Source organism: Mastigoproctus giganteus, chromosome 4, assembly GCF_048544385.1.
Source record: "Mastigoproctus giganteus isolate SK-2022 chromosome 4, ASM4854438v1, whole genome shotgun sequence".
NCBI classification, from domain to species: domain Eukaryota; kingdom Metazoa; phylum Arthropoda; class Arachnida; order Uropygi; family Thelyphonidae; genus Mastigoproctus; species Mastigoproctus giganteus.
This window is the reverse complement of record NC_143578.1, coordinates 8,954,418-8,978,487: the sequence shown is the minus strand read 5'-3', so window position 1 is coordinate 8,978,487 and position 24,070 is coordinate 8,954,418. Positions and strand designations below refer to the sequence as shown.

The 24,070-nt window shown below is 39.1% G+C and overlaps 1 protein-coding gene across 1 annotated transcript in view; it reads left to right on the top strand.

Annotated features, from left to right (window-relative positions):
• Positions 1–24,070, top strand: part of Tmf (TATA element modulatory factor) — a 243,980-nt gene that overhangs the window by 66,238 nt on the left and 153,672 nt on the right. Inside the window, exons 8-10 of the mRNA XM_090371290.1 lie at positions 1,279–1,349; positions 4,812–4,908; positions 21,055–21,140. Coding sequence (XP_090227416.1) covers positions 1,279–1,349; positions 4,812–4,908; positions 21,055–21,140 — 254 coding nt within the window. The remainder of the gene's footprint in view (positions 1–1,278; positions 1,350–4,811; positions 4,909–21,054; positions 21,141–24,070) is intronic.

Below are 24,070 nucleotides of genomic sequence, written 5' to 3'. Positions count from 1 at the left end.
AGCCCTTGGGGAGTCTGTAAAAAGCTCCACTCTTCAGATTTTGTACTTGTGACCTAGAGAATCCATTAAGCCATCGGTATCACTGCAGAAAGTGAAATTTTGTTAAAGAGAAAAACTGTATTAAATTCTTTTGTTGGCTGTGGTATCCAGATAGGTTTGTGTATTGTGCAAGCAAGTTCTATCTCTGGATACCGTCTGGGAAAATGACATAACATATGGAAGTTTTATCTTCATTTTAAAGGTCCATATTTAGGAAGCTTAGGCAGTTGGCATGCTATCAGAATGAGCTACTAGCCATATTACAGAAGGCAGATTGTGGTATTGAATCTTCTTCGTATTTTTAGAAACTGGCTACTTTGTGGAATTGGGTATTGAATTTCTTATTTTAAGATGTGAAGCTAACAGTCTTTGTTAAACAAAAGTAGCAGGCCTCAAAATAGTCTTCTTCTTATCATATCATTGGCACTGCAGATGTCATATGTTTAATTTTTCTATTCAACCATCCTTGAAGTGTCACTACACAACAGATGTGCATGGTCTCAGGTTTATCTTGAGCACCTATGAGGGTTATCCCAAAAGTAATGCACACTGCACATGTCCTCACTCCATATGTCTGTACAGCTGAAATTCAGGATAATAATTTAAAGTTTAACTTTGGTATTAGTGTGCATGAAACAAAATTTTTGCATTGAATGTTTGGTAGAGGGCTTTTAAAAAACGTTTGGTGATATGGCTTCAGGTCACATTAGTTTCAGATCAGAGATCTTTTACCAAAATTGAAACTTTACATGGTTGAATGCCGACACAAATTTATGAATTGTTATGGGAAGTGAATTGTTATGTGCAGTGAGTCAACAGTAGATTATAGCATGATTTCTCAAAGGTTTCTTCAGGGTCAAATCAGTGTTCAAGATAAGCATTGCTCGGGTAGATCAAGTGCATCTATACACAACACATCAGCAGTCATTGTTACCAACATTTTTGAGGAAGATTGACTTATGATCTGTGAAGAAATAGCCAATGAATCTGGAACGTCGAAATTATTTGCTCGCTGAATTTTAACTGAAGTATTACAAAAGCAAAAGGTTGCAACTCAATGGGTCCCACATTTGCTGTGCCTAAAAATATAACTTGTTATTTTCAAGTAGGTACTTTAAGTATTAGTATTAGTATTAGCAATGGCCACAAAAATTAACAAGTAATTTTTAGACAATTCTAGTTGAGTTATCTTATGTACCTTTATGGCTTGAAAAGTACAGTTAAAATTGTTTGTTACAGGTTAAGCATAAGAGAAATTGACAACCTCTTAAAGGAAAAAGATCAGCAGATTGCTGAATTACAAGATGAAGGTAAGTTGGAACTTTCTTATATATGAAAATGTTCTTTTCCTTTTAAATGAGATTATTAAATGGGAAAAGCAAAATTACAGTATTATTACTGATAATGCTATTTCTGCTTTTTCCTGCACTAATTTATATGTTATAAGTTTATGTCTATTGAATTTAAAAACGCTTATTTTAGAAACACTGCAGGAGTTAGCATTAGCATTAGTAGAGGCATATGATGCAAGAAAGCAAGCTTATTCAGCACCAGCCAAAAAAAAAAAAAACAAAACACACACCACTCCCATTTCACCCCTCCGTTCATTCGAAATACCTGTCCAGTTGAGCTTTAAATTTGTTTAGGCTATCAACTTCAACAACAAGTGACGGAAGTCGGTTCCACCAACCAACCACCCGCTGGCCAAAGGCAAATTTTCGCACATCTATCCGACATCCGTCCTTCCTCAATTTGAATTTATGCCCTCTGAGGTGATTATTCTGAGCAAGATGAAGAATCCCATTGGCATTGAGCATGCTCAAACCATTCAAAACCTTATACACCTCTATCAGATCACCTCGCCGGTGCCTAGTCTCCAGACTCTGTAATTTGCAAAACTTAAGCCTTTCTTCGTAAGAGCAACCCTTTGTTCCATTCACTAATCTTGTTGCCCTTCTCTGCACCCGTTCCAGCAGCTCTACATCCTTCTTGAAATGAGGCCACCAGACCTGTATACAGTACTCAAGATGTGGCCTAACCATTGCCTTATACAAGGGAATAATCACCTCCTTATCCCTGCTAGAAAAATTCCTGTATATCATTGACAAGACACCATGAGCTACTCTTGCAGCTCGTCTGCACTGCTCAGAGAACTTCATATCTGCCTGCACAATTACCCCCAGGTCCTTTTCATTCTTACTGAATAGCTTAAACTGCGCAACTTCATTTGCATTACTAAAGGCTGAATAGCCCTGTTACATACATGTTGGTGGCCTGCATTTTTCTTGTAATTTACTTTGAATGTTGTGGGGAGGGGTAAGCCTTCATAAATACAATTGACAAATTGTAAATAGACCATAATACTTTTAAATCTAGAGTTATGAATTGAAAAGAAAAGTAAGAAAAGCAGTTTACATTATTATTTTAAGAATATAATGGACAAAATAATCAGATCCTTGAAGGAACACAATCTATCTTTATACAATCTACTATTTTTATATTTATACTATGCTATCTTTACTGTCTTCTTCTTCTTCTTCTTCTTCTTCTTCAGGTTCCATGTTCAATTTGAACATTGAGGACAAACATTTTCCAGCCAACTCTGTCTCTTGCTTTGTGAAATAGTTCTTGTGTCGTAAGACTCCCTGTCTATTCTTTGATGTTATCAAGCCACTTTTTTCTTGGTCTTCCTTGTGTTCTTTTGCCTTTAATCTTTCCTTGCAGGTCATAAATATGGGCCTCTTATAATATGCAGGCAGGCAGTCTTTCTCTTTGCAATTATAGTTAGTAGTGTCCTTGTGGGCCTTACCCTCTTAAGGACCTGTTCATTGGTGACTCCATCTGTCCATGGAATTTTGCGCATTCTTCCGAGCTTCCACATCTCAAAGGCTTCCAGTTTCCTGATTTCTGCCTTCCACATGACCCAGGTCTCACATCCATATAGGAGAGTGCTCCATGTGTAGCATTTGGCCATTCAATATTTTTTCTGTCTTTATTATATTTTCTATCTTTACTATCTTTATACAAATCTACCTTTATATTTTTATATCTACCTTTAAAACTATATAGTAAAATGGAAAAAGAAACCTCTAATGAACCTAGGATAAGTTCAATTCATTACATAAATCTATAAAAGTCACTGTTTTCATAAAAGCATACATCTCTACACTTGTTGAAGAGTATATTTGCTATTGTTTATTTTGTTGCTCTACAGAAGATTGTTTTATTGTTGGCCAACTATGTTTTTATGTTGCAAAATGCAAGATTTTTCACTTGGGAAATAACTCCAACATAACTTGCCCTTGGAGAGGCTGAATTAAAAACAGTAGAGGAAGAAAGAGATTTTTGGGTTATGATACATTATAGGCAGCCACGAATTTTTTTGTGTGTGGTAGATTGGAGGGATCCATGTTATCATGTTGATGAATTAGTAATGAGGGACCCATGGTGTCCTGTCAGTGAATTATTGCACAATTGCTTGAAGAGATAAGGAGGTTATAATTCCACTGTATAAAGGAGTTGGGGGAGACTGCACCTGGAATACTTTATACAGGTATGGAGACCATAGTTAAAAAAACAGACAGTGAGCTTGTTGTACTAATACTATTCATACTTTAATAGTAATAATACTAAAACATATGGAAAATCAAGAATATTTCATGGCAAAACCATATTGCTGCCTTGAGATTGGCTAAATGAATATTGGATAGAAAGGCCTTTAAGAAATTTCTCTAGTCGATAAGATTTGAACACACAGCTGTCCACATAAGTGATAAGTATGAAATATTCCTTCTAGACCTATATCATCATGTTTTATAGGTTTAATGGGAATGATCAAGAACATAAGAGAGAAGAGCTATCGTTATTAAAATAATCTTATTGCTGGTCAGAGGCCTGCTGGATTGGTACATACCTATGGAAAAAGAAAATACATATGGTAGTGTTTTTTTTTATTTTTTTTTTGGCTGGCTCACACAAAAAATAAAAACTTTCAGTTTAGTGCTATATCTAAGTCTGTAATGTATTTTACTACATGAAATTGAATACCAGAAAGGTAGCTTAATTTAAGAAGTAAATCATCAAGTAAGTGAAAATTTTCAGTTAAGTAGTGGAGAAGGGGACACTGGTAAAATTAAAATGAATTTGGATCAACCATGATTCTAAATATCACAGAAACACAAAGGATGCAGCTGTCAAATTTTAGAGAGAAACAGTAATATCAATTATATAGAACTTCTAATTGAATTTAACTGTATCAAAAACAGTTAAATTCAATTAGACATATTGAGAATACAAAAGCATGGTACAAATTCAAATTCCTATTTTATGGTGCTGGAACTTGTAGAAGTGTGTTTTCATTTATGCTGCATTGTGCAGGTTGAAAAACCTGTAATTCATAAAGCAAAACTCTACTTCACATGAGATTGGCCTTCATCAAAGAGCATTTCAGAAATTATATAAGTTGGCAATGGTAATCAGACCTCTCTAAATGACTGGCAGAGGGTGATATATTGTGCTGACATGGAGGACAAAGGCATGGTACAATAAAGTTTTAGGTAGTGTTTGTGAAAATAGAATTTCCAGTGTTTAAAAAACGTTGGTTACTGAAAAGCAGCAGATGTAGCCTTAGAATTCAGAAGTGAATATGCATTCTAACTTGGATTCTAAGAAGTTTAAATGAATTTGCTATTTCTGTTTAGCCTTTATTATGTTTGCTATTTTATTACAGCATTAAATCTTTGAGTCTAATTTTTATTTATATATGTTTTTAGGTGAAAAGTTATCTAAAAAGGAATTGCATCACACAACAATAATAAAAAAATTAAGAGCAAAAGAAGAAGAAATGGAGAATAATATAAAATCACAAAAGTAAGTAGATGTTAGTTAACTCTGTCTTCTCTCTTTATCTGTTACACAATTTTGTTTTCTCCCTTTCTCTTTATTTATTGCTGTTTTTCCAGTTTGTGATCAACATTTTGTTAACATTTAGACTCCTCTGTAGTAGCACTGGTTCTTTTTTAAATTGCAGTTATTATGAGGTCAGCTAAGCCTATAGTACCATACACTTTAGAAAAGTTGAGAAGACAAAACAAAGTTAAATTTTTGTAGGTTGTAATTTTCAGGATATCTTTATGAATGACTGTTGCTTCAAAGAATAGAAATAGAGCAAATGAAATAAGAGGAAGAATAGAGGTTTGAAAATTTGTAGATGTTCCATGAAAGTATGCTAACTGGTTCTTATTCATTTTCTAACAAGTTTAGAAGAAAGGTGCAGAATTATAGATGGTGCTGGAATAGTGCTTAAGGAAATAGCAGTAGCAGGAGAAATTGAATTCCTATGTGATAAGGAGTGAAATAAGTCAGTGAAAGAGGGCCATTGATTAATTCACTTTCTTTCTTCTGATAGAATTATAGACTTTTAGTGAGAATATAGTGGTTTAGAATTCGGATTTATAGAATGTGAAGCAAAAGTCAGGTCATCTTTAAAAATAAAATAATAAAATACACTTTATTTACATTTATGTGATGTACAGACATGTAAGGAAGAAAATGCACCAATTTTAAAGAAATTGTGCCACCAGATTAACTTTAGTATTAAATGCAGTATAACTTACTAAGACATGATGCCACTCAGAGATGTGAGATAAAAAATTTAATTTTGGTGTATATTGTTTGCTCAGGAGAGGAAGAGAGGGATGGAGTGGAGGAATAATGATATTTTGAATCATAAACAAGTTAACACTGAAGTAAAGGAAAGAAAGGAATAAACCACACTGTGGAGTATGGTAAAAATCTCTCTAGGCAAATTAGTGTTAGCATTAATAGTGGCAAGCTTAAATTAATTGGGCTAGTAAGTAACTTATCTGTCTGCCTCCCACACCTCTGTTGTCATAAAGATAGATTTCAAATCTTGTTATAACTAACTTCAGTCTACTTCTTAAAGACTGAATATGTGTGCTGGAAGTACACTATATTGTAACAGTTTTTTTTAACAAACTGGATGAATGCTATTTATTCCAGAGTGCAAGTGGCTCTAATATCCTGGATCTGGTTCTCACAAGAACAAGATCTAGATAGAGGAGCCTAGTTGTATCAAAAAGTTGAAGTCAGCAGAAAGTTAAATGTATACAAATGAAGAATATAAAGGTTGCATAAAGCTTGAGTTTTCTGGGAGTATAACTTTCCATCTGTATTAGTGATGGTCTTGGAAATTATAGTTACATTGATAAGAAAAATAATTGTATGTGGTTAAAAATGCTGTAATCTCGATAACATTGGCCGACATGATTTTTACCTCCACTATTATGTCAGCTGTTTGCAGTCAATTTTTTTGTATAGATTTTGAAAATAATTCTTAAAATTTCATATTACGTCACAATTTCTACATGTATGGGTTTTTTCGTTTGCCCATAATACATATATCTTACTACAATTTAGGGAAGTAGATATGACACTAATCTGTTGTATTACCTGCAGATATTAATATTTCCATGTGCTCATAGATGGCAGTAACGTTGGGGAGGGTTAACATGTTCAACCTTGTGTGCCTGCTTCCCACCCCTCTATTGTCATAAAGACAGCTTTCAGATTTGTTAAAAAGGAAGTAACAAAAATTAGTCTCTGAAGTTATGGATATTAAATACAACTGACATTAATTTTCCTTTAAAAAATGCATTAATGAAGCATATATAATATTGGTGTAAAAACATCATAGATAACTCTTAAAGGAAGAACTACAATAGTAGTATAAAGGACATCATTTCAACTGTATCTCATATTGTGCTCATCCTTGACAACGAGTTACCATGTGTTGCACTACCTTGAATAAGTAACACTTCAATAATAGAGAAGACTATTGTTACTTATTCTTGGTGGGCACCACCACCCAGATGGCACCGTTTCAAGGCTTATTGGCCTTTCATCGGTGGGTGGGTAGGCACCCTGGTATTGAAACACATTCAGGTAACGACACATGTGGTAACTCATTGTGAAGGATGAGCACAATATGAGATACAGTTGAAATGATGCCCTTTACACTACTATTGTAGTTCTTCCTGTAAGAGTTGTCTATGGTGTTTTTACACCAATATTATATAGATTATTATAACTCTTAAAAATATTATGGCCAGTTACATTTAGTCTTAATTAAATTAATGAAGCATGTATACTATTGTTAAAAAAAAGTTAAAGGAACCACTAGGTGGCAGTCATCACAGAGTACTGATAGGAATTTACTTAAAGATTTAACTACCATCAGAGGTAAAGGGAAGGATATTTGCTTTCGTAAAGGTGACTATAGTTGTCTCAGACAGTACAGTGTGACCAACTGATGATGTTGCCAACAGCAAATTCTAAATGGGAAGAATTCAAGGACGTAACCTTGGAAGCTGCGGTGTTTTGTTCCAACTAAAAAATACTGTTCTAGGTTTAGGCCCAAATGGATGTCAGATGAACTAATGAGACTCGTGGCAGAGAATAAAAATGCATGGGATGCATATAAATTATCAGGTGACACAGAAGCCTATGGTAGATATAAGATAGTCTGTAATGAAGTCACAAAGGAGGTTAGGCAAGTGAAGGCAGATTATGAGAAATCTTTGGCAGAGGATGCAAAGAAAAACAGCAAAGACTTCTTTACTTATGTAAACTCTAGAAGGAAGGAGATGAATCTGATTGGTCAACTTAATATCAGTTGTTTGACTGTAGATGATCATTCTCAGATAGCTGCCAAAGAGTTTTTTGCATCTACATTCACACTTGAGGAGCTATTCAGGGAGGGTAAGGCCAGATGTTTATGAAACTCTAACAGAGAGTTAAATGATTTTGTAATCACTGAGAGCAAAATGGAGAAGAAATTGTTGAAGTTCAACACAAGAAAGGCAACTGTGATGAATGGGATCAATCCAGGTATACTAAAGGAGGTGGCAAAAGAAGTAAGTAAACCCTTAGCCATAATTATGAGAGCATCATTTGTCTCATGGGAGGTCCCCACAGACTGGAAATGTACAAATGTATCTCCAATTCACAAAGGGGGATCAAAGGGTGACACAAGTAATTACAGACCTATTAGTTTAACTTCTTTTCAAGGAAAAATAATAGAGTCACTGGTTAAAGAAGCATTGCAGGATCATCTAGACAAGACTGCAGTAACAATTCTGACACAGCATGGGTTTGTAAAGGGGAAGTCTTGTCTGACCAGTTTGATTGGATATTATGATGTGGTTACAAAGGAACTGGATGCAAAAAATAATTTTGATATCATATACAGTTGATTCCGGTTATTTGGGACACATCGTGATCAGTGCATTTTGGCCCGATTAAGCGGCTGCCCCAATTATCCGAAGTTTCACGTAAAAAAAAGCTAAAAATACAATGGACCCCCACTTTACAATTGGTTTATTGTACAATCAAATCACGTTATGATGGAGTCACCATAGTAAAGTACTGTTCACTGTACAATGTGTAGTAAGCGCCGGTCATTGTGTTTGTGTTTGTGAATTGAATTTTAATTCAATTAAACAGCGATTCTAATTAGCGTAAATAGGAGTAGTATTATCCACAGGCTATAAAAGTAAAGATATATTAGCACAAATTTAGCTTTTATTACCTTACCAATTAAAAAATTAAATGATACATGAAAATCAGAAGAATATACGTGATAATCGAAATAATTAATATGTATTGTAATATGTACATACTAACTAGTCGACATTTCTGTTCACTGACATTTGTGGGTGGGGGCTAAAATTTAAAACAGTAAAAAGGTAAACATAAACAATCAGTAACAAAGAACACGGCACACACAAATTGCAAGTAGCACGATACGTGCAAGTGAGAATGGAGTAACAAGTTATGAAACTTTAAAAATAGGAATGAAGAGAAGATTCTGAAAATTAATTTTTTTTATATGATTGAAGATTCCGTAGACCTGCTTGTAATCTGAGCAAGAGGAAGAATCCCATCAGCATTGAGCTTGCTCAAACAATTCAAGGCCTTATACATCTCAATCAGATCACCTCGCATGCCTAGTCTCCAGACGCTGCAATTTGCAGAACTTGAGTCCTTCTCTGTAAGAGCACCCCTTTGTTCCCCTCACCAGTTTTGTTGCCCTTCTCTGTTCTAGTTCTAGCAAATCTACATCCTTCCTAAAATGGGGCCTCCAGACCTGTATACAGTACTCAAGGTGTGACCTGACTATTTCCTTATACAAGGAGATAATCACCTCCTTATCCCTGCTAGCAAAATTCCTGTATATCATTGACAAAACCCCATGACCTGCTCTGGCAGCCTGTCTGCACTGCTCGGTCTCTTTCATTCACCACTACCCTGAGTGTAACACCAAACAGTTGGTACATTTCTTTGAGGTTACTGCTACTCATATACAGTACTTTGCATTTGTCAATGTTAAACTTCAGTTGCCACTTCTCAGCCCAGCTGCCCAAATGTTCTAGATCCTGTTGTAGTAGCACACTGCCATCACTGTCATTAACAACCCTGCTGACCTTCGTATTGTCTGCAAACTTGGACATTAAGCCTAATATACCATCATCGATATCATTCTTCTTCTTCTTCTTCTTTGGTCCTTAGCTGGCAGCTGGGGGAGGCGGTTGGCCACGCAACCAGTATGCTGCTGTAGGTGCCGCAGGGTTTCGGACTTGCTCTGTGATGTTCTTCCATACCTTACGATCCATGGCTTCAGTCCTGGCCTCGTTAAGGTCGAGACGTCGGCTCTTCAAGTCATCTTCCACTTGCTTGGCCCACGTTTTCCTAGGCGCGGTCCGTTGGATGCTCCATTGGGTGGGTCGTTGTCTCCAAAGGAGTGTGGATGGTATTCTGTTCGTGCCCATTCTACATACGTGGCCAAACCATCTGAGCCTTCGCTTCTGGATTTGGTCGGCAATGGTTGGTTGCTGTTGGCATCTGGCGCGGATGGTATCATTAGTGATGCGGTCGCAAAGAGAGATGCCCAAGATCTGCCGCAGGCATCGCATTTGGAATACCTCAAGTTTGTTCAAATCTAACTTGAGACAAATCCATGTTTCCGATCCGTAAAGAAGAATGGGCAGGATCAAAGTCCGGAAGAGTCGGATTTTAGTCTTTGTGGAAATGTTGGTCCTCTTCCACAGACACCATTTGAGCGAGGCGAATGCAGTGGCCGCCTGTCCAATTCTGCTGTGGATTTCCATGGTGGATGCAACTTTCTTCTCCTGGACCAGCGACCCAAGGTATTTAAAGTCCTGCACTTGCTCGATCTGGACGCCTTCGAGATAGATGGTGGCTTGCGACCCATCTGTTGTCAGGGCCTTTGTCTTACCAGCATTGATCTTCAAACCGTATGGCCGGGCAATGTCGTAGAGGATGTCCGTGGCTTCAGCGTCATTACCGGCAAGGATAGCACTATCATCAGCAAACATCAGGTCAGTCACATAGTGATCCTTGTCATATTGTATGCCCTGTCTGTTTCTGAATGCTTGCCTCATAATGGCGTCAACCACGATGTTGAAAAGCAACGGGGAGGCTACATTCCCTTGGCGGAATCCAGGTTTGGATGGTAAATTCCTCAGATAAATCGTTCTGGATGCGCACCTGGCTGGTTAAACCGTTGTATGCAGTTTGGAGGAGTGTGATGACTTTTCGAGGTACATGTTCAACCTCTAGTAGTTTCCATGAGGCAGGCCGGTGGACACAGTCAAAAGCAGACTTAAAGTCAATGAAAACAATGACGGTTCGCTGTCCACACCGAATCCTCTCCTCCATCAGCTGACGAATGGCAAAGATTTGATTACAGCATCCTCGCCCGGGTCTAAATCCTGCCTGTTCTTCTCGACTGGTTTGCTCGCGATGTTTTTGCAGTCTTGACTGGATGATCTTCATAAAGACCTTTCCGATGATGGAAAGGAGGCTGATGCCACGGTAGTTCTTGCAGTCCCGGTTATCACCTTTCCTGTGGATCGGTACGATAATGGCTTTCCTCCATGTTAACGGAATTTGTTCAGTGCACCAGATGGTTTTGAGGAGTGAGTGTAGTCGGCGAAGCAGTACATCTCCCCCGGCTTTGATTGCTTCTGTGCTGACTTGGTCCACTCCTGGTGCCCTGCCATTCTTCAGGGATTGTATGGCTGCTTTCACTTCTTCTACTGTAGGCTCAACATCGACCATGGAGACCTCAGGGGGGTCGATCGAGAGTGCTGTTGCTGGCGGTCCCTGAGGTGGGTCGTGATTATACAAAGCTTTGAAGAATTCACTCCATCGTTGCAGGCGTTCGGATGGTGATCGCACGAAGGTCCCATCAGCATTCTTGATGTTGTCACTAGTCAATTTGGTCTTTCCACTCAGACATCTGAGGGTGCAGTAGAGAGTGCGGTACTCGTTTTTGGATGCCGCCACTTCAAGATCGTCTGCCACTTGGTTCCAGTATGCTTCTCTTTCTGCTGTCATTCTTTGCCGGACTTCTCGGTTTAGCTGCCGGTACCGTTCAAAGTCGACCAACTTTGGCTGTTTCCGTTTGTCCACGAGGTCGAGGCACTCGTCTGATATCCATGGTTGTGTTCGACGTCGGGCAGGTGGACATAGGGGCTTGGCACATTCCAGGATGGCATCAGAGATCTGCTTTTCTTCTTCATTTATATCCTCGGGCACGGCCAGCATCTCGAAGCGGTTGGATAGGGCGATCTGATATGCCTGTTTGTTGGCAGCATTCATTAGCTGCCTCCAGTCCAGCTTGGCTGACCGAGACGATCTTTTTGCATGCCGTAATTTGAGCTGCACCTTAGCCCGGATGAGGTAGTGATCAGATCCACAATCAGGTCCCCTCATGGCACGAACGTCCATGAGTGATGAGCGAAATCTGGCATTGATCAAAATGTAGTCCAGGATTGCTGAGTCCTTGCCAGATGGATTTCGCCATGTAAGTTGATGTTTTTGAGGGTGCTGGAAATGGCTGTTTCCAATGATCAGGTTGTTAGATGCGGCAAAGGACAACAAACGTAAGCCGTTGTCATTGATCTTCCCATGGCCAAACTTGCCCATTGTTGTTTCCCAACCAGATCTGTCCACGCCAATATGGGCATTAAAGTCCCCTGCGAAGATGATCACTTCTGTCTGCGGAATTGAATCCAGCGTATGTTGGAGCTGGTTGTAGAAGTCATTCTTGGTCGGGTCCAGGCTAGTCTCAGTTGGCGCATAGGCGGAGATAATATGGGTCTTGATGGTGCCCTTGACAGTAAGGACTGCCAGGCGGTCCGATATTGGTTGGAAAGCGATCACACTATTGGTGGCCTGAGCATCGACCATAAAGCCCACTCCTGCTTCTCGTTTCTCCCCACCAGAGTAGAATAGCATAACCGCTTCATTAAGTGCTGGTGGTTGGATGATCATCGTTCCAGACCCGGTGAGCCTTAATTCGGATAATGCCGCGATTGATATCTTGCACCTAAGTAGTTCTTGGGCAATGATTTCCTTTTGTCCAACGTGGTGCCCCGTTCGAACATTCCATTCGCCAATGTTAATTGTCCTTTTCGGCGTAGTAAGCTTATTGCTGTGGCCAGTGATCCACTTCACACCAGCACCCTGGGTCCCCAGTGCTGGTGCATCGGCTACCCCGGATGCGGTAACATTGTTATAACAGCTTGTTCTGTGGCCAGTGGTCCACTTCACACCAGTACCCTGGGTCCCCAGTGCTGGCGCATCGGCTACCCCGGATGCGGTAACATTGTTGTAAGAGCTTGTCCCGAATTTCATACGGTTTCTTGCCTAGTTTCCCCGGTTTCCCGGTTCTGGTCATTTCGGCAGGATGACCACCCTCCTCCTTTCGCAGCCGGGCTTGGGACCGTCCATGGCGGATATCATTTATGAATACAGAAAACAAAAATAGACCCAACACTGAACCCTGGAGGACTCCACTAATAACATTAGTCCATGAAGAGCAGTGTCCATTGATTACCACTCTCTGTTTTCTCCCACTCAACCACCCCTTTATCCATAGCAGCAATTTGCCTCCAGTCCCACACTGCTCCAATTTGTGCAGCAGTCCTCCATGTGCAACAGTATCAAAGGCCTTTCTAAGATCCAAATATATGATAACAAAGTTATTCTTTGCATCCAGTTCCTTTACGACTACATCATAGTATCCAATCAAATTGGTGAGACAAGACTTACCTTTAACAAACCAATGCTGTGTCTGAGCTATAATTGAAGTCTTGTCTCGATGATCCTGCAATGTTTCTTTAACCAGTGCATCCATTAATTTCCTTGGAACAGAAGCTAAACTAACAGGTCTGTAATTACCTGTGTCTCCCTCTGATCCTCCGTTGTGGATTGGGTCACATTTGCACATTTCCAGTCCATGAGTACCTCCCCTGAGTCCAAGGAAGCTCTCATAATTATGTGTAAGAGTTTGCTTACTTCCTTTGCTGCCTCCTTTAATATAACTGGATAGATTCCATCCACCCCAGGTGCCTTTCTTATGTTTATCTTCAACAATTTCTCCTCCACTTTACTCTTAGTTGTTACAAGATTATCAAGCTTTCTGCCAAAGTTTAATACACCTCTGGCATTCCCTTCCCTGAATAACTCCTCATGTGTGAATGTAGATGCAAAATATTCTTTTAGTTTGTTTACTACCTGAGCAGCATTATCAACAGTTGAACCATCGATATCAAGTGGACCAATCTGATTCATCCCCTTCCTTCTAGAGTTTACATAAGTAAAGAACTCTTTGCTGTTTTTCTTTGCATCCTTTTCCAAAGATTTCTCGTAATCTGCCTTTGCCTGCCTTACCTCCTTTATGACTTGGTTACAGACCATTAGCATTAGTAGAGGCATTTGATGCAAGAAAGCAAGCTTATGCAGCATCAGCCAAAAAAAAAAAATAATAATAATAATAATAAATAAATGAATAAAAAATAACCACTTCCACTTCACCCCTCTGTTCGTTCGAAATACCTGTCCAGCTGAGCCTTAAACTTATTTAGGCTATCAACTTCCACGACCAGGGATGGAAATCTGTTCCACCAACCAACCACCCGCTGACTAAAGGCAAATTTCCTCACGTCTATCCTACATCTGTCTTTCCTCAGTTTGCTCTCTCAGGTGATTATTCTGAGTGAGAGGAAGAATCCCATCAGCATTGAGCATGCTCAAACCATTCAAGGCTTTATACACCTCTATCAGATCACCTCGCTGGTGCCTAGTCTCCAGACACTGTAATTTGCAAAACTTAAGCCTTTCTTCGTAAGAGCACCCCTTTGTTCCATTCACCAATCTTGTTGCCCTTCTCTGTACTCGTTCCAGCATCTCTACATCCTTCTTGAAATGAGGCCTCCAGACCTGTATACAGTACTCTAAGTGTGGGCCTGACCATTGCCTTATACAAGGGAATAATCACCTCCTTATCCCTGCTAGAAAAATTCCTATATATCATCGACAATACACCATGAGCTACTCTTGCGGCCCGTCTGCACTGCTCAGAGAACTTCATATCTGCCTGCACAACCACCCCCAGGTCCCTTTCATTCTCTACCACTGTCAGTGTAGTACCACAGAGTTGATACGTTGCTCTGGGGTTGCTGTTTCCCGTATGTAGTACTTTACATTTGTCAATGTTAAACTTCATTTGCCACCTCTCAGCCCATCTGCTCAACTGTTGCAGTAGCATAGTGTCAGTAGTGTCCTTGACAACCCTGCCAACCTTCGTATCGTCTGCAAACTTGGACATTAAGCTTGATATACCATCATCAATATCATTTATAAATACAGAAAACAATAATGGACCCAATACTGAACCCTGAGGGACTCCACTAATAACATTAGTCCACGATGAGCAGTGTCCATTGATTACCACTCTGTCTTCTCCCCCTCAACCACCCCTTTATCCATTGCAGCAATTTGCCTCCAATGCCACACTGCTCCAATTTGTGCAGAAGTCTTCCATGTGCAACAGTATCAAAAGCCTTTCTAAGATCCAAGTATACAATTTGTATAATATCAAAGTTATTCCCTGCATCCAGTTCTTTTGTGACTGCATCATAGTATCCAATCAAATTGGTCAGGCAAGACTTCCCCTTAACAAAACCATGCTGTGTCTGAGCTATAACTGAAGTCTTGTCTAGATGATCCTGCAGTGCTTCTTTAACCAGTGCCTCCATTAATTTTCTGGGAACAGAAGTTAAACTAACAGGTCTATAATTACTTGTGTCGCCTTTTGATCCTCCTTTGTGAATTGGGGTCACATTTGCACATCTCCAGTCCATGGGTACTTTCCCTGAGTCCAAGGAAGCTCTCATAATTATGGCTATGGGTTTGCTTACTTCCTTTGCTGCCTCCTTTAATATAACTGGATAGATCCCCTTCCTTCTAGAGCTTACATAAGTAAAGAACTCTTTGCTGTTTTTCTTTGCATCCTTTTCCAAAGATTTCTCGTAATCATCCTTTGCCTGCCTTACCTCCTTTATGACTTGGTTACAGACCAGCTTATAGCTATCATAGGCTTCTGTGTCACCTGTTAATTTCTTTGTATCCCATGCATTTTTCTTCTCTGCCATATGTCTAATTAATTCATCTGACATCCATTTAGGCCGAAATCTTAAAAACAATATTTCTTAGTTGGTTGAAAAGCCTAGTAGCTTCCAAGATTATTTCTTTGAAAGCTTCCCATTTTGAATTTGCTGTTGGTAACATCATCAGTTGGTCCCACCATATAGAATTTAAATACTGTCTCAGACCAGCATGGACACCTTTACGAAAGCTGAATAATGAACACAATATTCTGATACCATATTTAATCGTAGTGTCTTCTCAGTTTTTCAATATTGAATGTTTACCTGTGTCCATATTTGTTACTGTAGCACCCCATTCTTTAGCCTCTAGGTCCATCTTGTATTTGGAATGAACGGAGGGGTAAAAGGGGAGCGTTTTTTTTTTTTTTTTTTGGCTGATGCTGCATAAGCTTGCTTTCTTGCATTGTATGCCTCTACTAATGCTAAATGCTAATGTATAACTATACTGTGTAAGTTCATAACAAGCAGAATAATGTTGATCAACTTTCTGTTGATAAACAGAAACATTATAAACACCGTCCTGCTATTAGGTTTCTGTGCAGCCATTGTAACAGTAATTGTAAATTCCAGGTTGAAAGAGAGTGGAGGCAGCACTTGAAAGTTCCATGAGTGGTTCTGTCAATAAAGCTCCCTAATGCTATTTTTTTTTTCAATGTTTTCATGTATTATAACAATTGTGCATGTTGATGTTGTATTTTTTTTTTTTTTTTTTTTTTATGTAAACCCCAAACATGAGAGTTATTAGAACCTATAGTACTTAGTACCATGCTTGGGTTGGAGGTTGAGAAGATGAAAGAAGATATTTGTTGACATTGGACTTGAACTTTTGTAGACTAATTTTCAGGAAATATGTATGAATGAAAGTTTTTCCAGAAAACGGCAGTTGAATGAATAAACAAGAAGATGAAAAGTTTGTTCTATGAGTTTGAAGTAGGACAGTAAATGGATGTTGGCTGGTGGCAGCACATGTTCGAACTGTTTTGAAAGAGAGAGTGGGGGGGGAATTATAGAAGCCAATTCAGAAGAACAGTGCCCATGGAGATATCTGTAGAAGAGGCATGCCACAGAAATAGTACGTCTATGAGTGGAGAGACTCTGTTAGAGATGAATCATTAATTAACCTAACTGCCCTCTTCTGAATGGAATAAACAAGTCTGAGAGAGGTTTGTGGGCACCAGCTCAGATGTGGGAACAATATTCCATGGTAAGAGTGGATTTTCAATTTGTAAAGAGTGAACAGCTGTTGGGAAGAAAAGTAACGCCAAGAGCGAAAGAGAAAACCAAGTTTTTTAGATGCAGAGGAAGCAATATTTGTGATGTGCTTGTGCCAAGAGAGATTAGAAGTCAGGGTAATCCTCAATAGAGATATATCATTTTTCTTTCTTAGAAATCGGAGTGTCACGAAAGATAAGCATAGGAGCAGAAGAATCCTTTTTGTGAGATATAAGACAAGACTGAGTTTTAGAAGGATTGAAATCAACTAAGTTGTCTTTGCCCCACTGGAGATCGGCATTTAATGAATTGGTAGTAGGTTTCCGGGAAGTTGAAGCTGATTGAGCAGGACAAGGTTTTTCAAAATTGAAAGTGGAATGCAATGTGCTATCATCGGCAAAACTATGGATAGAATTTCCAGTCAATGGAAGAAGATCATTAATATACAAGAGGAAAAGAGTGGGGGAAAGAACTGAACCTTGGGTACACTGGCATTAGTGGAGAAGTTAGAAGACAGAGCCATCTACCATCACCCTCAGTGAGGGAAGAGAGAAAACTGGATAACCAGTGACTAAAAACAGAGTGGCAAACCATAAGATGGAAGCTTGTTTAGAAGACCTTCATGCCAAAAACGATCGAAAGCCTTTGAGATGTCAAGAGCAACTGCTTATGTTTCACCAAACTTTTCCATTGAATTAGTCCATAAATGGGTAACGTAAGCCAGAATATCACCAGTGGATCAACACTGATGGAATCCATACTGGCGATCGTTGATCAGACAGAAGGTTTCTAGGTAGTTTACGAGTTGGCAGTTAATTTATTTCTCCATTACTTTAGAAAGAGTAGAAGTAATTGCAATGGGACGATAATTGGATGGGAGGGATTTGTCACCCTTTTTAGGAACTGGCTGAATATGAGCAAATTTCCAAGCAGAAGGAAAAACACCTTTGGAATAAGAAAGTGAAAAAAGGCAGCAAAGAACAGGAGTAAGTTCAGGAGCATAGGTTTTGAGAACAAGTGGAGAAATACCATCGGGACCTGGAGCTTTCTTAGCATCAAGACTCGTCAAAATCTTTCTGATATCCTTTTGATGGAAGACCACAGGAGACATTGAATGGAGCAAGTTGGGAATGGTAGGAGGTGTTTTACCAAGATGGTTAATACATGAGTTGGAAGAAAAATGGGATGCTAGCAGGTCAGCTTTATCCTTCACCGAAGATAGCCTGACAAATGTAAAGTACTACATATGGGAAACAGCAACCTCAGAGCAATGTATCAACTCTATGGTAGTACACTGACAGTGGTAGAGAATGAAAAGGACCTGGGGGTAATTGTGCAGGCAGATATGAAGTTCTCTGAGCAGTGCAGTTGGGTTGCAAGAGTAGCTCATGGTGTCTTGTCAATGATATACAGGAATTTTTCTAGCAGGGATAAGGAGGTGATTATTCCCTTGTATAAGGCAATGGTTAGGCCACATCTTGAGTACTGTATACAGGTCTGGAGGCCTCATTTCAAGAAGGATGTAGAGCTGCTGGAACGAGTACAGAGAAGGGCGACAAGATTAGTGAATGGAACAAAGGGTTGCTCTTACGAAGAAAGGCTTAAGTTTTGCAAATTACAGTGTCTGGAGACTAGGCACTGGCGAGGTGATCTGATAGAGGTGTATAAGGCTTTGAATGGTTTGAGCATGCTCAATGCCAATGGGATTCTTCATCTTGCTCAGAATAATCACCTCAGAGGGCATAAATTCAAATTGAGGAAGGACGGATGTCGGATAGATGTGCGGAAATTTGCCTTTGGCCAGCGGGTGGTTGGTTGGTGGAACCGACTTCCATCACTTGTTGTTGAAGTTGATAGCCTAAACAAATTTAAAGCTCAACTGGACAGGTATTTCGAACGAACGGAGGGGTGAAATGGGAGTGGTGTGTGTTTTTTTTTTTTTTTTGGCTGATGCTGAATAAGCTTGCTTTCTTGCATCATATGCCTCTACTAATGCTAATGCTAATGCCTGTTCTTAGCCTGTTCAAAATCTAGTTTGGACTGATTAATAACTGCTTTACAATTGTTGCAGGCTTTGGTGTAGGCAGAAAATGAAACTGAAGAATTGGAAACAAGCCAATTACGATGTGCAACATTCTTCTCTTGAAGAATGTTGCATTTATTGGAAAATCAAGGTTTAGAGATAAAGAACAAGATTTTAAAGTGGAGTGTGGAATAAAGGATTCCATTCCTACAAAAATAATTTCACTGACACGATCTGAGCTAACGCTGACATCAGAAGTTTTGAAACAGTAATCCAACCAAGAAAAAGAAAAAAAAAAAAAAAAAAAATCCTGCAGATCATCCCATTTTTCATTCTTGTAATGCCAAACAATACGAGGTTGGGAATAGCCATGAGATAAAGCCTCCATTGGAGAAGAGACAATCACCAAGTTGTGTTTTGAGGTGCCTAATGGACCACTCACTTCGACCATCTACTTAGAAGGGTTGTTTGTGAGAAAAAGATCAAGCGTGTTGGCTGCATGGTTAGAATTGTCCGGTATTCTTGTAGGTAAATGAACAATCTGTGTAAGGTCATTAGTAATTGTAAAAGCCTCAGCATCTCGACCAGCTGGGTCGGTGTGACTAGAAAACAGATGCCAGCTGGAGTTGTGAACATTAAAATCACAAGTAAAAAATTACCTCACTGTTAGAAAAGTTGGACTGGAGAAAGTCAAGTTGCAAAGAGAGGAAGTCAAAGAGCTCCAAGTGATTAGTGGAGTTGGGAGAACAGTAGAGACAACAGATGAATTTGATGCAATGGGGTAGTGAGATTTTAAGCCAGAGAAGATCGAAACGAGGAGATTTCAAATTACCAAGTCTCTGACAGGGAATATCGGAACGGACATATGCACAAGTACCACCTGTGAGGCGAAAGGAATCATACAGCGAATAATTTGGGCAACTGAGATGAGAATAAGTTGAATCAACCGATAACTGAGATTCTGTCAGTAAAAGTACAAGCGGTTTGGCAGACTGCAAGTGGAAATGGAGATCATTGAGATTAGAATTGAGACCTCGTATATATGTGAAATGAATTAACAAGTGCTTGGGAGGTTTAGAACTTTTCGCAGAAAGCTTACTGTATTAGTTTGACAATTCATGGTGAATTCAATAGTAAGAAAAAGTTGGTGGGATATGCTGTATGAAGTAATGAAATTTTGGATATGGTGTACACATGGTAAGAATATACCCAGATCCTTGACATAACGTGGCCTCGACAATGACCCCCCCCCCGCATACACACTACTCAGACTCCCTCCAATCACTATCTGACAGAGTAGAGGTAGCAAGATTATACACTTGCTGATCCGGAAGCCTCTCAAAGAGTTACCAATAGGTTCGGTCTGGTGTACTAACTAGCGGCTGGCCTGCAAACATCGTTTTAGAGCTGTACCCTCGAAATGTAAGGAAGATTGGATCTTGCCATGATGTTCATCATAACCTCAAAAGTCATCAGCCATACTGCATGATGGAAGAGATGGGGAAGGGTTGACCGGAACTTATCTTTGGAGACTAAACATGGGTTCCACCACTTCAAGCCTCCAATAAACAAAGTGGTGGTATTGCACTGGTTGATGAGAGTCATCTACCACCTAGTACTGCCACCTAGTAACACAGAATGGCGGCATTCCTCCATGTGGTGTGGGCGCCATACCTTGACCCCTGCTTACGTTAGTTCACACCTGGGTGGTTGCCCACCGTGTGCTTGTGTCATGGATGTTATACCCAGGATTACTAACAGTCCCACCATCGTGTAGGTGCAAGCAGAGGATTTGGCTGTCACAGACCATCCGGACTCGCCGAAATTGGGTCCACTTGACTTGAGTGTCACCCGAATATCAGTTCCATCAGCGTTTTAGACTCCCAGGTAGCAAGTACAGCTTGTCTGACATATCTGAGAGAATGTCTGCGACAACTTCAAGGACCAAGTATGTAGTAGTTAAACCAAAAGTTCAGACCACAAAGATGAATATAGTAATAGAAACAACGCGAATAACAGCTGGTGGTATCACATAGGAGAAAAGAAAAATTACCTTAAATTAGATTAAATAATCAGTAACATTTAACTCCACATTTTAAAAGCAGTAATTTTCATATTAACTATATGAAGTTGAAAATTTATGTTTAAATTTTTATTCTTTGTACTTTACTAGTTTTATCCAATGTCTCACAGCAAAAAATTGTTTATTCTTTCTCTTCCTAGAGAAAAACTGGAGGATCAATCTAAGGAATTGGAAAGGTTGCGAAAATCACTTGGTGCTAAAGATGAACAAGAAAAAAAGCATATTGGTAGTTACCTTAATTTTAAAGTATGTTGTAGTTAAACCAAAAGTTCAGACCACAAAGATGAATATAGTAATAGAAACAGTGTGAATAACAGCTGGTGGTATCACATAGGAGAAAAAAAAAATATTACCTAAAATTAGATTAAATAATCAGTAACATTTAACTCCACATTTTAAATGCAGTAATTTTCATATTAACTATATGAAGTTGAAAAACACTACATCCAACATTTTCTATACTAAACTAAACTAATTACTTGTTTACAGATGACATTTCTGACACTTTGGGATTTTGTTATCAAGCCTGAATAGCAAGTAAAAAGAAAAATGATTAGTACAGTCTTGAACTGTGCAAGCAGAAATAAATTAAATTTGATGTACTAATTAAATTCACTGTTCAGGTACTGTTAACAACTTCAGTATTTAGTTAAATAATTTCAAGGATGAGCAAATCCATTTTAAATCAAATTTGTGTGATTAAAATAAATGAACAAATTTTAAGCTTAAGAAAAACTGTTACTGGAAAATAAAAATAAATATGAACTATCTTCAGACACACAGGTGAAATGAAAATTAACATAGTTAGAACAAGGAAGAACATGAGATATGATTAATTTCTAATCTTGAATCTAGAGGTGCTGCATAACCATGAAGTAAATGAGGCATTTGTAATCACTGTCTGAATATAGTTGTCAAACTAGTTAAACCATACAAATCCAGAGGAGAGGGTGGGGAAATTGCTTATAAAAATGGAACCCAAAGATAACAGTTTTGAAGAAATAGAACCAATAAGGGTAAGCACCACTTCAAAAATTATTTACAAATATGGAATTGGGAAAATTATTTTTTGACAAAATTTGCAACAAATTATTCTATGATAATTTTCGTAAATTAGTTCCATTTTGGGTTAGAGGTCTTCTGGAATGTTCTGAGGTACAGTGTTCAGAGTGGATGGAATCTTGTTATTCTGTGGGTTCTGTTCCACTGAGTGAACTCTTTACAAGGGTGCTTTTGGATGGGAACTGATTTTCTGAATTGAAATGTAATTTATTCTTTGAAAGGCAAGATTCTCTTTGGTAAAGAAAATTCCTTGTAAAATAGTGAATGGTCTGCTTTCCATTTTTGCCTTGGGATAATTCTGCTAGTTGCCTTGGTAAGGTAATGGAAAAAATGATTCATGCTCGATTAGTCTGGTATCTAGAATCTTATTTGGTAATGGACAAGAATCAGTATGGCTTTAGGAAAAATCGGTCAACTCTAGACCTTATGATCAAGGCAGAATCCAACATACGGAATGCTTTTATTCGTAGAGAACATCTCGTCATGGTCTGCCTGGACATTGAAAAAGCCTTTGATGCAACCTGGCACTATGGCATTCTTCAAAATCTCTATGCCACAGGACTTCGGGGCCAGCTACCACTAATCATACAGAGCTTTCTCCAAAATAGAACATTTCAGGTGCGTCACTGCATTACACTGTCCCAAAAAGTTGTTCAGGAAGAAGGAGTCCCACAAGGATCAGTTCTTAGTGCAACGCTCTTTGCAGTTAGGCTGAACAATGCAACAGATAATATTCCGCTTAATGTCGACACTTATCTATATGCAGACGACCTTACAATATCCTGCCATTCACTAAATATGCGCTCCATTGAATGCCAACTGCAACTCTCAATAAACAAAATAGAGTCATGGGCATCCCACAGTGGCTATCGCCTCTCCAGAACAAAAACAACTGCTATTAACTTTTGTAAAAAGCGACAACTTCATCCAGATCCTGAGCTAACGTTAGGAGCCCAACCAATACCACTTTGCAACAATATCTGGTTCTTGGGTTTAGTACTGGACACTAAACTTACCTTTCAGGCACATATAATGCAAATGAGAACTCAGTGCATGAGAAAGATGAATATTCTCAAAGTTATCTCTTCTATGACATGGGGAGCCGATCGCTTCACACTCTTACATTTATATCGTACTTTAATAAGATCTCATCTAGATTATGGAGCCCCAGTTTATGACTCTGCATGTAAGACAGTATTAGCCCGGCTCAATCCAGTCCAGCACAGTGCTCTCAGAATTGCTTTAGGAGCCTTTAAGACATCCCCAGTGCAAAGTTTGTATATAGACGCCAATGAACCTCCACTACATCTTAGGAGAAAAGTATTGCTCCTTAACTATGCAGCCAAATTACATAGCCTCCCTTCTCACCCCATCTGGACATATCTGTTTGAACCTCAGTGGGAAAATTTGTATAACAATAAACCCAATGAAAACAAACCTGCTGGTATCCGGCTACAAGAGCTAACCAAACATTGGACCATCTCTCTGGGAAACATCTCTCAAGCTGCAGATGTAGTACAAGCACCATGGGCAATGTATATACCTCTTTGCGATAACTATTTTCTACAGTGGGGAAAACATTCCCTATCAAATCACAATCTTAGACAGTTACATGCGGATCATGCATTGACCAATGCTCACAGTCTTCAGATATACACAGACGGATCCAAAACCGATATATCCGTGGGAGCTGCAGTAATCAGTCCTACATCCACTTTTTCTGTACAATTACCATGTGAATGCAGTGTATTTACTGCCAAATTATATGCAATCAAAATGGCTCTAAATCTCCTTAGTGATCTTCTAAATACCCAAGTCATAATATACACAGACTCTTTAAGTGCAATGAATGCCCTACAGGAAAAACCACAAATTTCCCACCCACTTCTCACACAAATCAGATCACAGTTATATCACCTCAATAAAAATAAGCTGACTGTCATGTTCTGCTGGATACCCAGTCACGTTGGAATTCCAGGAAACAAGTGTGCAGACGAAGCAGCAAAACACCCTGCTTGCTTCGATCCCATCCCAGTTCCTTTTTCTGATTACAAGCCAATCATATGGGGGATATGTACAGAGGTGTGGTCTGAA